The following is a 16,744-nucleotide window of genomic DNA, read 5'->3' as shown; positions in this document are numbered from 1 at the left end:
CCCAACAATTTATCCTATGATTGTTTGGCCATATTGCAGAAATGCACAATTCTTTTTGAACTGATAACGTGTACAATTGCAGGAGATTATAAATTGCTAGTATATATGTATATTATCAATTACTTGAATGTGTTCATTTATTTAAATTGGCTGTAAATTGTCAATTGCAAGAGCATGTTCACTGACAAAATGTGGATATATATTGTCAGTTACTAGAGCATGTTGACTGACATGTAGTGGGTGTATCTTGTGAAGTACTAGAGCATGTTGACTGACATGTTGTGGATGTATCTTGTGAAGTACTAGAGCATGTTGGGGCCCCGGGTGGCCGAGTGGTCTAAAGCGCTCACCATTACGGATCACTGCCATCTCACCTCTGTCTGCGTGGGTTCGAGTCGCCAGTTTGGCCTATGTTGATATGTGAGAAAGCTTGCTAGTAGCTTCTCATGGGTCAGTGGTTCTTTCCGGAGTTTTCCCGGGTTTTTCCTCCACCATTAATACTGGCCGCCATGTATAGCCTATCTTGTGCTGAAAAATGGCGTTAAACCCTACAGCAGCAACTAGAGCATGTTGACTGACATGAAGTGGATGTATCTTGTGAATTACTAGAACATGTTGACTGACATGAAGTGGATGTATCTTGTGAATTACTAGAACATGTTGACTGACATGAAGTGGACATGTATTGTAAATTACTAGAACATGTTGACTGACATGAAGCAGATGTATATTGTCGATAACTAGAGCATGTTGACTGACATCAAGTGGATGTGTATTGTAAATTACTAGAGGGCCATGTTAACTGACATGAAGTGGGTGTATATTGTCAATTACTAGAGCATGTTGACTAACATAATGTGATTTATATTGTGAAGTATTAGATGTTGTAGACATATGTTGTTATTTACTAAAGCATGTTGACTGACATGATGTGGATGTATATTGTCATTTACTAGAGCACGTTGTCTGATATGAAGTGGATGTATATTGTCAATTACTAGAGTGTTGACTGATATGAAGTGTACGTATATTGTCAATTACTAGAGTGCCATATTGACTGACATAATGTGGATGTATATTTTCACTTACTAGAGTGCCATGTTGACTGACATGATGAGGATGTATATTGTCAATTTACTAGAGTGCCATATTGACTGACATGACGTGGATGTATATTTTCACTTACTAGAGTGCCATGTTGACTGCCATGAAGTGGATGTATATTGTCAGTTGCTAGAGCATGTTGACTGGCATGATGTTGACATATATTGTCAGTTACTAGAGCATGTTGACTGTTATGATGTTGACATATATTGTCATTTACTAGAGCATGTTGAATGACATGACGTGGACATATATTGTTAGTTACTAGAGTGCCATGTTGACTGATATGAAGTGGATGTATATTGTCAGTTACTAGAGCATGTTGACTGTTATGATATGGATGTATATTGTCAATTACTAGAGTGCCATGTTGACCAATATGAAGTTGATGTATATTGTCAGTTACTAGAGTGCCATGTTGACTGACATGATGTTGACGTATATTGTCAGTTGCTAGAGCATGTTGACTGATATGTGGATGTATATTGTCAATTATTACAGTGCCATGTTGACTGACATGAATTGGATGTATGTTGTGTGTTATTAGAGCATGTTGACTGACATGAAGTGGATGTATATTGTTAGTTGCTAGAACATGTTAATTTATATAAAGTGGATGCTTTCTTTTATGTAAACTTCTGTTCTAGGATGCATTGATCACATCACCTGAAAACAGCATGTAGAGTAGTTTCAATGACATGATGCATTGGTATAAAAATTATAAGTCCGCCTTTAGGGAGTACCAGCCATTGAACTTTGTCTAACTGTGGCATCACTTTATAGTTCATATTCATGCAATTTAAAAATGATTTGAATTTAATTAATTGTATAATTAGTAAATGTGATAAGATTTTAAGATTACTAAGCCTTTGGACTTTGAGACATTGTATATTGAGGCCAAAATATGATAAATGCAGAAACATTGTGTGATGAATGGAACAGATCCATATGAACTTACTAATGGTACATGAGAATATGTCATTGTTGCCTGGTGAGGTCCACACAGACATTATACTGCTGTATATACTTGCTTCATAAATGTATACAAGTCTAATCCCCCACCCAGTTTTTTGCATGGGTGTAAAAAGCTAATTTCTGTGTTAACCAATCATAAAGCCTTAGAACTACTATTGCCTTGCAAATCCAGATAAAAACAAAGTTATCTGCCCATCTGAGTGGCAATTAGAGTAATCTTCCCTTGATACAGGGATTTTTGCCAAAGTCTGCATGTTCAAACTGAAATTCATAAAGCTGGATGTGTGCCGCACTACACCTGTATATATTGTTTGCTCTGTTTTGTCTTAAAGATTTAGACCCTGCACAAGAGCAGACTGACAACCACACTAAATGTGTATGTAGCTTACTCCAGTTGTCAATCTAACAAAACATGTTACACTTGCTTATTATAGACAGAACTCAATGGGCAGCAGTACTGGAGGTATTAATGGGGAAGTTACAGAAGCACACCATGAGGGATGAGGACATCATTAGTTTGTATGCTATGGTTCAGCACAATATCATATGCTGGGGAGTGAGATAGAGAGCAAACAAACAGTCTCAGATATCATCTCACATATCAGAACTATGGACTGACTACTTGTATCACTATCCCACACCCTGTTCCATTATTAAGAACTGACCATCGTGCCAACCAAGGTTGCCCTGTTCTGTCATGACTGGACTCTGCCATATACATTTGTTTGTAATGGGTCATGCCCACAATCGATCATACAATATCAGCCATTTGCAGAACAAGCTTTCACAAGCTTATGTTATACATGCACTTTTATGGATAAATCTAATTCACATAGTGCCACTAAAGCACTCCCAGCATAGTGTCCAACTCAGTGCCTCAGCATTTGAGATATGTTGCTTCACTCTGTTCTTAAGCCTTTGCCACTCAAAGGGAGCCTGTACTTGATGAAAGATTGGAAGTCATCATACCTAATTCAATTCAGTCTGCTGGTTAGTGAACCACTATCCCTCACATTCTTCTCCAGCTACTTTGCAGGAGCACAATGAACCACTATCCCTCACACTCTTCTCCAGCTACTTTGCAGGATGCACAATGAACCACTATCCCTCACAGTCTTCTCCAGCTACTTTGCAGGTAGCACAATGAACCACTATCCCTCACATTCTTCTCCAGCTACTTTGCAGTTAGCACAATGAAACACTATCCCTCACACTCTTCTCCAGCTACTTTGCAGGTGGCACAGTGAACCACTATCCCTCACATTCTTCTCCAGCTACTTTGTAGGTAGCACAATGAACCACTATCCCTCACACTCTTCTCCAGCTACTTTGCAGTTAGCACAATGAAACACTATCCCTCACACTCTTCTCCAGCTACTTTGCAGGTAGCACAATGAACCACTATCCCTCACATTCTTCTCCAGCTACTTTGCAGGTAACACAAGAAATATCTTCAACACCTTTATCCAAAGACAACAAAACGTGCTTGCATGACCCCTCATTGTTATTCAGTATTATTTGATGTGTAAAGACTCAACCATATGGGTTTTGACTGAACTTCCCTTGAACTTAGTCAAGACTCAACCATATGGGCTTTGACTGAACTACCCTTGAACTTAGTTGCCAGTTCTATGAATCCCACATAACAGTTTTTCATTTGGATACCTCCACTATGACCGATATATTGCAGCTTTGGGGATGACAAAGGCACCATCTTTACACATTGAATGGAAATCTTTTGATGACATTCGTCAGTGTGTGTGCAGCATTGTGGCCACAGACATTGGTTGCATTCTTGCTTATATGGGACTATCTACCTGCCCATGAATTCCTTTGCCTGCTGGGTTTACTCAATGTAGCAGTGTACCTCTTTGTCCTAGGATGCCTATTTACGTGCCCATTACAAACAATTCTGTTGTCGAAGACTTTCCACACTGGAACAACTCACAACCTGCACAAATAGTAGGTTCCATTTCATAAGGTGGGACTTTCTCACTTGGCTCATATCGAGTTTACATCAGCAGTCAACCCCCAGAAATCGCAATCTAATTCACAGAGGGCTGTGGGGCACAGTTCCTTCAATTAATCTGGGAAGCCAGTGGAGCATGGCCACCTCCAGATCATCATTTTCATATCAACATTTTGAAGATGAAAGCCATTTCAAAAGTTTTTTATTGGTGGCAGGAGGGTCTACTTGGGAAAGGATTTCTCATCCTGTCCGACAATTCCACTGTGGTAACTTATATTAAAGACGAGGTGGAACTAAGCCCCCAACCTTTACATTTTTGGAGATTTTCCATAATGTCACTTCCAATGACAAGTCCATGGCCAATTTCATCATTCCAGGATGACTGAATGTATTGTCACATAGATATGTGCCTGATGGGATCGATCAATGATGGACCTATTTGTACTGTGTGGAATCCCAAGATCCCAATTGTCTAACCAGTCCCAGATCTGAAAGCCTGGGTAGTCAGTGCTTTTATATAGAATGGGATGGCTTGGACACAAATGCTTACCCTTCACACAACACCTCTGATTCCAGAGGTGATACAGAAAGCAAGAGAATCAGAGTTTTGCCTTGTCCTGATTGCTCCACTCAGATGGGAAATGTTTTGGATCAGTGACCTCATCAATCTTGCAACTGAAATCTCCAGAAAAATATAAATATTCCCTCAGTTGTCAATTTTGTACCACTGAGTTGATGAAAGAACTTCTGGCATGTTACCTTCGATCCCCGGCCAAGTCATACCAGAGACTTAAAAAATGGTACTAACAGCTGCCTCGCTTGGCGTTCAGCATTAAGAGGTTAGTGTTAGGACTGGTCGGCCTGGTGTCAGGATAATGTGACTGGGTGGGACATAATGCTACATGTCTGCGGCATGATGCCCCAGTGCTAGACATCACTATAAACTGCCACATTGCAGACATCGTAGCGATATGACTGAAAAATTGTTAAAGCTACGTTAAAAATAAAAATCACATCACATCACATCTGGCATGTTGCCATGTGATTTTTTCAGCTGTCATTGTACATTTTGATGTCATTGATGTAAGCATCACAGTCTAGATGTTACCTTGTTCATTTAATGTTGGAAAGTTGATATGGAACCTTTTATCCCAAATCGCTTTATATTGGTGAAGTCCACCCTGAGTTACAATGGCAAAATTTCCTTTGCTCCTTCTGTGAGTGGGATATGCCAGAATCTCTTCAAAAGAACAAACTTGGTTACATATTTTGCATTTCCAATTTTGTAGTGGCATGAAAATGTAGAAGTATTTGAATTTACAGTAAACATTTAGAATTTCCAGTTCATTTATTAAAAAATGATGTTGAACCTATATGATGACCCCTACTCTGCATGAATCAGATTTTCAGGTAAAAAATGTCCAATTATACGCAAGATGTACATTACTGGATATTTAAACAATCTAATACACTTTGGGGCATCTAAGGCACTTTGTAATCCTGGAGATGTATGTTTATTTCATGTCCAGATAACTGTATGAAGTTCAAAACTTTTAAATCGATGATAACACGATTGGCGTTGCCAAGGTGAATAACTCTAACTGATTAAAAATAAGCAGAGCTTAGACATCTATGCTAATAATAATAACAACAACAGCAATCATAATCGGAGAGCTGTTTTTCTATAATGGGTACACAAGTACTTTGCTTTTCTTGTAAACAGCCAAATTCTACCCCAAATCCAGGTATATATTATCCTACTTCCAATAACAATGTATTGTCTTAATAATAATAATATTAATAATAATAATAATAACATCAGCAATAACAACATCAGTCACCATTAACATGCTTATCATCATCTGAGAATTGGTTTTCTAAACTGGGTACACAACCATGTTTTACCCAAACTCTAAATTTGTATTGCAGGATATTAAAAGAATCTTTACATTGGCTTCAAAGTTCATTATTAAGAAATCTGCGTTAATTAGCCATTTTTTCCCCCCATTATTTTAATTCTTCAGGTTCTTCATTTCTAACCTTTATGGCAGAGAATATTGGGAAGATTATCTCTACACACTGTAAATACATGAATGGCCTTAAGGAGAGCTTTACACGACAATTAACCAGACAGAATCCTATTGGATGTTACTCAGGAATTTGTCCTCAATTAACTACATTCATATACAAAAAGAAGATATTGGTGTTCATATAACAGTGAAGTTTCAAACCAAGGAGCCTTTTGGCATCTTCCAGTACTGTGACAAAGTAATCAAAGAAGGCTTCTGTTCCAACAAATGAAACAATGGCTGAATTGTTTCAAGATCTTTATATCACAGGACATAAAAGTGCTACTAAAGTAGTTTTTGCAATATATTCAGATAAACGTATATCTAAACCTGTCTAAGATAAGTAACCAGTGGCAATAATGAATCTTGAAGGTGACAAGTCATGATAGTGAATTTGGCAGAATTACAATACTGTGAGATATCAGTACGAGAGGAGGAACTTAGAAATGTAATAGACATAAGAGGTGAAGTTGACTCTGGGCTATAGTTCTGGTTCAGAGAAATGTGGATAACTGCTTCAAAAGATAAAGCGTAATGGATCCTTGATAATCTGTTTAAGTTTGATAAGTGCTATATGCTATCTATCCACAGCAGGTGTGCTTTAAGAGCACTGCAACATTGTGGCTGTGGCCATGGAGCATATGTTGTTGAACAATATGAAAGCATAATGCAAATTCACTACTAATATTTTACCACATCCTAATGTGGATTGTATCTGGACAGAATTTGTGCTTCTTCCAATGTGCTTATTGTAATTGTAGTGGACAGAGTTGCATTGATGTAATGTGTCTCTTATGCAACTAAACTTATACAGGGTTGCATTGATGTGATGTGTCTCTGATGCAAGGAAACTTATACAGGGTTAGATTGATGTAATGTGTCTCTGATGCAAGGAAACTTATACAGGGTTGCATTGTTGTAATGTGTCTCTGATGCAAGGAAACTTATACAGGGTTACATTGTTGTAATGTGTCTCTGATTCAATGATAATTATACAGGGTTGCATTGATGTGATGTGTCTCTGATACAAGGAAATTTATACACAGTTGCATTGATGTAATATGTCTCTGATGCAAGGAAACTTATACAGGGTTGCATTGATGTGATGTGTCTCTGATGCAAGGAAACTTACACAGGGTTGCATTGTTGTAATGTGTCTCTGATGCAATGAAACTTATATAGGGTTGCATTGATGTAATGTGTCTCTGATGCAAGGAAACTTATACAGGGTTGCATTGATGTAATGTGTCTCTGATGCAAGGAAACTTATACAGGGTTGCATCGTTGTAATTTGTCTCTGATGCAAGGAAACTTATACAGGGTTGCATTGATGTAATTTGTCTCTGATGCAAGGAAACTTATACAGGGTTGCATTGATGTAATTTGTCTCTGATGCAAGGAAACTTATACAGGGTTGCATTGATGTAATTTGTCTCTGATGCAAGGAAACTTATACAGGGTTGCATTGATGTAATGTGTCTCTGATGCAATGAAACTTTTACAGGGTTGCATGGATGTAATATGTCTCTGATGCAAGGAAACTTATACAGGGTTGCATTGATGTGATGTGTCTCTGATGCAAGGAAACTTATACAGGGTTGCATTGTTGTAATGTGTCTCTGATGCAAGGAAACTTATACAGGGTTGCATTGATGTAATGTGTCTCTGATGCAAGGAAACTTACACAGGGTTGCATTGTTGTAATGTGTCTCTGATGCAAGGAAACTTACACAGGGTTGCATTGTTGTAATGTGTCTCTGATGCAAGGAAACTTACACAGGGTTGCATCGTTGTAATGTGTCTCTGGTGCAAGGAAACTTATACAGGGTTGCATCGATGTAATGTGTCTCTGGTGCAATGAAACTTATACAGGGTTGCATCGATGTAATGTGTCTCTGGTGCAAGGAAACTTATACAGGGTTGCATCGTTGTAATGTGTCTCTGGTGCAAGGAAACTTATACAGGGTTGCATCGTTGTAATGTGTCTCTGGTGCAAGGAAACTTATACAGGGTTACATCGTTGTAATGTGTCTCTGATGCAAGGAAACTTATACAGGGTTGCATTGATGTAATGTGTCTCTGATGCAAGGAAACTTATACAGGGTTGCATTGATGTAATGTGTCTCTGATGCAAGGAAACTTCTACAGGGTTGCATTGATGTAATGTGTCTCTGATGCAAGGAAACTTATACAGGGTTGCATTGATGTAATGTGTCTCTGATGCAAGGAAACTTATACAGGGTTGCATTGTTGTAATGTGTCTCTGATGCAAGGAAACTTATACAGGGTTGCATTGTTGTAATGTGTCTCTGATGCAAGGAAACTTATACAGGGTTGCATTGATGTAATGTGTCTCTGATGCAAGGAAACTTCTACAGGGTTGCATTGATGTAATGTGTCTCTGATGCAAGGAAACTTCTACAGGGTTGCATTGATGTAATGTGTCTCTGATGCAAGGAAACTTATACAGGGTTGCATTGATGTAATGTGTCTCTGATGCAAGGAAACTTATACAGGGTTGCATTGTTGTAATGTGTCTCTGATGCAAGGAAACTTATACAGGGTTGCATTGTTGTAATGTGTCTCTGATGCAAGGAAACTTATACAGGGTTGCATTGATGTAATGTGTCTCTGATGCAAGGAAACTTATACAGGGTTGCATTGATGTAATGTGTCTCTGATGCAAGGAAACTTATACAGGGTTGCATTGATGTAATGTGTCTCTGATGCAAGGAAACTTATACAGGGTTGCATTGTTGTAATGTGTCTCTGATGCAAGGAAACTTATACAGGGTTGCATTGATGTAATTTGTCTCTGATGCAAGGAAACTTATACAGGGTTGCATTGTTGTAATGTGTCTCTGATGCAAGGAAACTTATGACCTGATATATTTCTCAAGTGGTCCCAAGTTCTGTAATGAGTTAATTGACAAGAGGTGGCAATTGAAATGTGAGCATGCCTTATTATTATTATTATTATTACAAAGCACTAAAATGGCTAACACGATGTGTGTGGATTGAGTGTACATATTCCGAGGTTTACTTGGAAACATTGTGTTGTGGTCTTTCAATTCCTCATTACTTCCATCCTGACCACTACTAAAATGAAGTTCACCAGGTACTGTTGCCTTGACAGGTGATCTTGTAAACTTCTTCCCCCAAGTTCTGGCAGACATTATTTCCAATGCTCAGGTAAAACTTAATGCTTTCAATGTACGTACACTTTTCTATCCAAACCAGTAAGTCACACTTAGTAGCAGTGGTCAGGATGGAAGTAATAAGGAATTAAAAGACCACAACACAAAGTACTGCTGTTGTCATCAGGATGAAAAAGGTCAGATCTAGCAGATGCTACAGTCATAATTGTAAAATCAAATAATTTTATTATAGTGTTTGAAAATTAAATGGAAAGGCAGATTTGTCCTGCTTGAATATTTTGTATTGACTCAATTGTGTATGTGTGTTTTGAATTTTTATTATAGCTATAAAATAAAAAAATCAGTCATATCACTATGATTTCTGCAGTGTGGCAGTTTATAGTGATGTCTAGCACTGGAACATCATGTCACAGACATGTTGCATCATGTCTCACCTGATCACGTTAACCTGAAACTTGGCCAACCAGTCCTAACACTAACTCCTAAATGCTGAATGCCTAGTGAGGCAGCTGTAGGTACCATTTTTATAAGTCTTTGGTATGACTTGGCCGGTGTTTGAACATGCAATCACCCGCGTGCGAGGTGGACACTCTAACAACTATACCACAGGAGCGGTCTACTAATTTTGCCTCAAATCATTATTATATTTTAGCAACCTTTTAATACATGTTATATTACTTAATATTCCTAAAGAATGAATAAACATGCGTGATATTTAGTCCTTAGTCTCGGGTGTTATTACGATGTCATTTACCACCTCATATAAATACAATGAAAAAATAAATATTGCTTGGGAGTTGAAAAAATATGTACAATTATAAGCAAAGCAAGGATTCGTGCAACTGTCTTGACCCAATATATATTCACTGATGTCAAAGATTGGGCCTGTTCATCCACATTTTGCTTTAAATTTATCACTGAAATATCAACTCCCAATGATAATAAATAAAGTAGAAGTGCATCTTCTTCATGACAGCCACTTTCAAGTTGAAAGAATAATGACATCTGTCCATTATTTATTAAACAGCTTTTTAAAGTTATTTCTGAATTTACAAACAGAATCATTGAAGAAATAAAGATTGTAAAGATTATTGAAGAAATCACCACGTAATTGACTTGAATATGTTTTCCATGTTTATTAGCAATAATAATCAATTTCTTTTTTCATCCTAGTGTTGATGCATAATATTTGTATAACATCCAGGTATTTTCTTGTATGTGTGTATGTGTGCGATTTGGATTTTTAATGTAGCTTTAATAATTTTTCAGTTATATCAATGTTTATGTGTGTAATTTCGATTTTTAACAAAGCTTTAATAAAAATTAAGTCATATCGCTATAATGTCTGCAGTGTGGCAGTTTATAGTGATGCCAAGCACTGGGGCATCATGTCACAGACATGTAGCATGATGTCCCACCCACTCACATTATCCTGACACCAGGCCTACCAGTCCTAACACTAGGCTCTTAATGCTGAGCACCAAGCGAGGCAGCTGTTAGTACCATTTTTGTAAATCTTTGATAAGACTCAACTGGGTACTGAACCCACGACCTCCCACATCCAAGGCGGATGCCCTAACCACTAGGCCACCAGAGTGATCTTTTCTTCAGTAGATGTGCCCTCCATAAATTCTTGAGTATCACTGATTGTTAATGGAAGAACTGTCTTAATCCTAGTTGAAATAGCTGGCAAAGCAACCTTAAAGTCAGTGTATAAAAGTGATATAGTTATCCAGCTTTCAATTATCTTCGTTTTCTTCCTTTGGTAAACTAATGATGGCTCTCTGAATCAGAAAATCTGAAAGTTTTCCTTTTAGTATATACATAAAATTCATTTTTCTGCATAGACTCCCCTCCTAAATCTTTTCAAAAATATTTGTTTTATCTTCCATCTGTTTTAAAGACTTACCATATCATTAATTGAAAGTAGACCCTTGCCTGATTCTCTAGACCAAATTAAATATTGTGATTAATAAATCTGTATTGAGCTTCTTGACAATTGTCAATGTCAAGTCGAGTAATTCGGGTTTTATTCAGTTCCATGTCAAACTGCTTTTGAGCTTTGGAAATAATTTTTGTTGCAGTATATTTGTCCCATTATCTAAAATAAATTTGTTTGTGTTTTTTTATACTCAATTCATCTAGCTTGGGATCTTAATATAATACCTTTTGAGTGGTATGTTTTTGTTGGATTCTGCTAATTCTGCTTTTCTTATTTTAAAACTTTCTCTTTCTATGTTTTCAGACAAACCATCATTACTTTTCTAATGTTTCACATTAAATTTCCTTCATTTTTTTCTCAGTTCATTCTGATTTGTTTTTCTAACAGTAACATATAGTTTGCAAAAAATGTTGATCATTACAGGAAATATAATTTCTCCCAAAGTAATAGTTTACTACAGAAATAGCTATACATTTTTTAAAAAAATTACTGTATCCAATGTTTCCTAATAGGTGTCACATAAAATATAAGTATCTAAATCAGAGACTTGAACAGTATTTCAGTCTCTACACATTCTAATAGGTAAGTTCTCAACAATGAAAATTTCATCCTTTATCTTTCCAAAAAAGTTGAGATTTATCATTATTATAAATTCGTAAAAGTTTGTGGGTTTGAACCCCAGTCAAGTCATACTTATAAAAATGGTACTATAAGCTGTCTAGCTAGGTAATCGGCATTAAGAGGTTAGTGTTAGGACTGGTCAGGCTGATGTCAGGATAATGTGACTGGGTGGGGCATGATGCTACATGTCTGTGGCATCATGCCCCAGTGTTAGACATCACTATAAACTGCCACACTTTAGACAGCATAGTGATATGATGGAATATTTTTGAAGCTATGTTAAAAATACCAATTACACACACACACACACACACACACACACACACACACACACACTTGTAATGTGAGTTTCTGGAAACATAGATGCATTCTTTTGTTTTACCTAGTGAAACACATCCCTTGATTTAAAGACCAAAGCATGCATTCCTCTGGCATTTAAAGATACCAACAGCAGAATATTTTTTTATTATACAGAAATGTACTAATCATTGCCTCAAATTTGCCATTTGTTTGGCACTGACAATCACACAGAATACCTCATAAAATCATCCATGGTGTGACAATACACACTTTAGAAATTCACTTGACTTGTAATACAGAGAAAATTACATCCAGAATATTTAATATGCTGGTAGACTATATTAATGGATAAATCAGTATGTTAAAAAAGAGAGAAAAAACTTTTAAAAAAACACACAAGAAAGTGAAACCAGTCCATCAGTGATAACCCTTATACCAGTCTGATGGTGTCTTAAGCAGAGCTAAACTAAATCAACTTTGTGAACAAACACCACAAAAATGTAAGTAAAATTTTCAGTTGAATAAGTAGAAAAAAGTATAGATGAATGTATACATGGATGTAATGAATAAGTGAGGAAAAAGATTCTGAGAAAGTGATCTTGAATATGAAGAATGAATGAATAAGTAAATGCATCAATGACTGGAAGAGAATTTATGAATTGGTAATGAAATGATGAAGGAAGAAAATGACACTGGATTGATGAACGAAAAGTGTTAATGAAAGAACTGTTAATGTTTGAAATGGCAAAATGAAGGAATCTATTACTTATACCATGCAAGATAGCTGTATCTTGCTGGTTGTGATCATTGTTTGCAGGTTGGCTTTAATGTTAATTTTATTTGCAATATTGGCTATAACATGCCAAGAAAATGGGAGCTAACTACCTTTCCCAAGGATGTGCCAAGCCCACTGAATCTTTCTGGCCTGATTAGGAATTGAACCTGAACCCATGGATTACAAGTCCAGTGTTTTACCACCTGATTTAGCTGGCTGTAAAATTTAAAATGGTAAATTTGTACGAATTGTATTGACAAGGCATGACAGAGTTTAATTAGAGTCAATACAGTTTGTGGGATTGCTGTCATTGCAGAAGCTTGCAAAAGCTATCAGTTTAAAATGTAACATTTTCTGAGTTGTCATTCCTCACAAAATCTTCATACCTGTATTGAGTCTGTCATTATCTTCACTAGCGATTGCTTTTCAGTGTCTCCTGCTCTACTCAGCACATGACTTCCTATTCATGCTTTGGTGGGGATCCCTGGGTGGCTGAGGGGTCAAAGGCATTAGCCTTTAAAGCTCAATGACATCTCACCTCTGTGTGGTTCAAGTTTTGACTTGGCCACTGTGGGTGCATGAGAAAGGTAACTGTTAGCTTTCCATGGGCTAGTGATTCCTCCTGGAGGTTTCACAGGTTCTTCCTCCACCAAATCTACTGGCCTATATATACATATATATATATATATATATATATATATATATATATATATATATATATATATATATATATATATAGTCAGTCATGTAAAAATTTGCATTAAACCAACAAAACCATAATCATACTCTGGTACCTATGACCTGCCTGTTGTGTCTGTCATTAAAGACTGATCACTTCTTTGTGGCGACGGAGCATTGGGTCCATCCTGAGGCTCGTCATGAGGAGACACTAGTGTCCATGCTTCATCATACATATTCCTCTGACATGCCAAATCAGCTGTCCTAGACCATAATAAGCTCAAGTTGAAGGCTTGATGCAGTTGTGGGCCATGTCATTGGGGGTGCCAAGTCAGGATTGAATGTATCATATAGTTTTGGTGATTTCTCAGCAGTTACAAGAATATAAAAAATTTCCTCTTATATGTATATTTTTTATTATTAAGGGAAATAGTACCAGCCATACTTAAAAAAATAACTGTAAACTGTGAATGACATTAAATTCAAAGGGATTAGAATTCAGGTTTTTTTAATGCATATTCATGGATACTTAATTTTGTCAATTTGTCCTTTGAAACAAAAAGGGATAAAATAGCTTATATTTATTCAATCCTTGCACTTTGGATGAAAAGAAAAAAGATAAAATAATTGACTATTGATGCATATACATGTCTCTTCATTGAATATTATACTGTAATTCACTTCCATGCACTATGGAGCAAATGAGTTTAATCCCTGCAGTATTTCAGTAAAAAAATATTTTCCAGTCATCCACAATAGTTTCACAAACCACTGCACTCCTACAACATTCTGCTGCTCACAGTCTTATGAATGTATTTAAATGTGTTAATCTAGTTCTTTTTGACATTGTTATTATGTCAACCAATAGCAGCACAGAGTTCACTCCTTTTCTCATTCAGCCATGTTGTGTCAACCAATAGCAGCACAAAGTTCACACCTTTTCTCAAGTAGTCCTGTTGTGTCAACCAGTTGCAGCACAAAGTTCACCCCTTCTCTCTATTAGTTCAACTGTGTCAATCAATAGCTGCATGAATTCTTTTCTCTAATTAGCCCAAATTATGACAACCAATAATAGCACAAAGTTCACTCCGTTTCTGTATCAACCTTATTGTGTCAACCAATAACAGAACAATAGTTCACTCCTCTATCAGCTCTGCTGTGTCAAGCAGTAACAGCATGAAAGTTCACTCCTTTTCTGTATCAATCCTATTTTGATAACCAATAACAGCACAAAGTTCACATCTTTTCTCCCTCATTTCTATTGTATCAACCATAAACAATATTAAAGTTCATTCCATTATCACAGCCAAGGACATTACGAAAGTTTTTCTCAATCAGCCCTGTTTTCGCAACCAGTAATAGTAGAAATGTTTACTTCTTTTCTCTATCAGCCCTTTTGTGACAACCAAAAACAGCACAAAAGTTCACTACATTTATTTGTTAGTCATATTGTGGCAACTAAAAATGGTGCAGAAAGTTCACCCCATTTGTGTTAACCCATCAATAAGAGTCCTTTTGTAACAACCAGTGACAGCATAAACGTTCACTCCATTTCTCCATCAGCCCTACTGTGACAACCAATAGCAGTACAAAACTTCACTCTTTTTCTTTCAGTACTATTGTGTCAACCATTAACTAAAAAAGTTAACTCCTTTTCTCCATCAAGTATGTTGCATCAGCTAGTAAAACACAAAAGCTTTCTTTATCGATTTTACCCCTGTTGTGTTAACCAACGACAGCACAAACCTTCACTCTTTACCTCTATCAGCTCTAATGTTACAACCAAGAACAGTTTTTTAAGAAATGTTGGGTTCATTAACCATGAAAGCTCACACTTTAAGAAAGCACTTGTACTCAGTAATGGCAGCTACACATGGATGTAGTTGTGGATGAGGTAGTAAATCACTCTGTAAATTAATTATTTACTTATACCATATAAAAATGAAGATCTTATTCAAAGTGAAGGTGTTGGCCATACTATCTCCTACTGAGCTAAAGAATATTATTGTCTTTTTTCCAGGTCCTGATGAAGAAGATGTTGAGGTTGATATCACTACGGTAGACCCAATACAAGCCTTTGTCAGTAGGTTAGTCTGGTGGAGATTGTTTTATTATCGACTCGCATGGCATTAATTTCTTGCATTAAGACCCAGTGAGCAGTGATCTACCAATGGAAACTGTAGGCCCCCCCCCCAGCCCAAGTCTAAACATTTATCTAATGATGAAAATGTGGTTTTTGCAAAACAGTATCACATTAGTTTTGTGTGGCTGCTGTTAATGAAGAAAGGAATAAAGATAAGTTAATTATATAAGAAACACACACACACACACACACATATATATATATATATATATATATATATATATATATATATATATATATATATATATATATATATATATATATATATATACAGGGCTTGAATTTAACACCCAATTTATTTGTAGCCAGAAGGACTAGTATATTGAGAAATTTACTAGTCCTGCCAAATCTTTACTAGTTCTGTTCACAAAACAATGTCACACAGCTTTCATGTACGTTTACCAATTCAATTTTAAAGTTCGAACAACCCGCAATAAAACTGGATATTTTCTGTGTGTTTGTTTTTGCGAATTGCGTACACCAGTTAAACCACATAACATTCCTTTCCTCATCATAATTCAGCCATTCCCTATCTTTTGTCCATTTCTTCTGAAACTTTCCATTACACTTTTCCCTATCATAAGAATTATTCCTCGTTGTTCTCATTCAACTTTTGCGTTTTTTTTGGTGGTTGAACACCTTCTATCAAATGCCTGTCTTATAAGGAGGGAATTGTGCCTTGTTTTGAAATATGAGATGGTATAGTAAAGCTGATGCGAATTATTTAAAGCAAGAAAAGGAATGACACAGTGTCCTTTATATAAAAAAGTCAGAACGAGAAACACATTTCAAAACATGTGTCTTTGCCCCCTCCCAGAATTACATGGCCTCTTCCTAACTTAAGCGGATGTTCTGCATGATCAAAGCAGTGGCTATTGTAAACAGTTATAAAATATTAGCATCAGAAGATAGTGTTAGTTTCAGCTTGGAAAAGGTGTTTCCATCAAATGAAGCCATCTGACCCTCGGCGCGTTGTATTTAACAGCTCCAATTACAGTATCATAAGTCAT

At 36.6% G+C, this 16,744-nt stretch overlaps 1 protein-coding gene across 2 annotated transcripts in view; it reads left to right on the top strand.

Moving 5' to 3' along the window:
* Positions 1-16,744, top strand: part of LOC149794198 (retinoblastoma-binding protein 5 homolog) — a 95,499-nt gene that overhangs the window by 59,034 nt on the left and 19,721 nt on the right. For both annotated transcript variants that reach the window (XM_089968307.1, XM_089968305.1), the window contains one exon: positions 15,612-15,678. In XM_089968307.1, coding sequence (XP_089824433.1) covers positions 15,612-15,678 — 67 coding nt within the window. The remainder of the gene's footprint in view (positions 1-15,611; positions 15,679-16,744) is intronic.

Source organism: Sinohyriopsis cumingii, chromosome 8 (assembly GCF_028554795.1).
Source record: "Sinohyriopsis cumingii isolate HCF-2022 chromosome 8, ASM2855479v2, whole genome shotgun sequence".
In the NCBI taxonomy this organism is placed as follows: Eukaryota; Metazoa; Mollusca; class Bivalvia; order Unionida; family Unionidae; genus Sinohyriopsis; species Sinohyriopsis cumingii.
The sequence above is the reverse complement of the archived record's forward strand: the minus strand, read 5'-3'. Positions and strand labels throughout refer to the sequence as shown.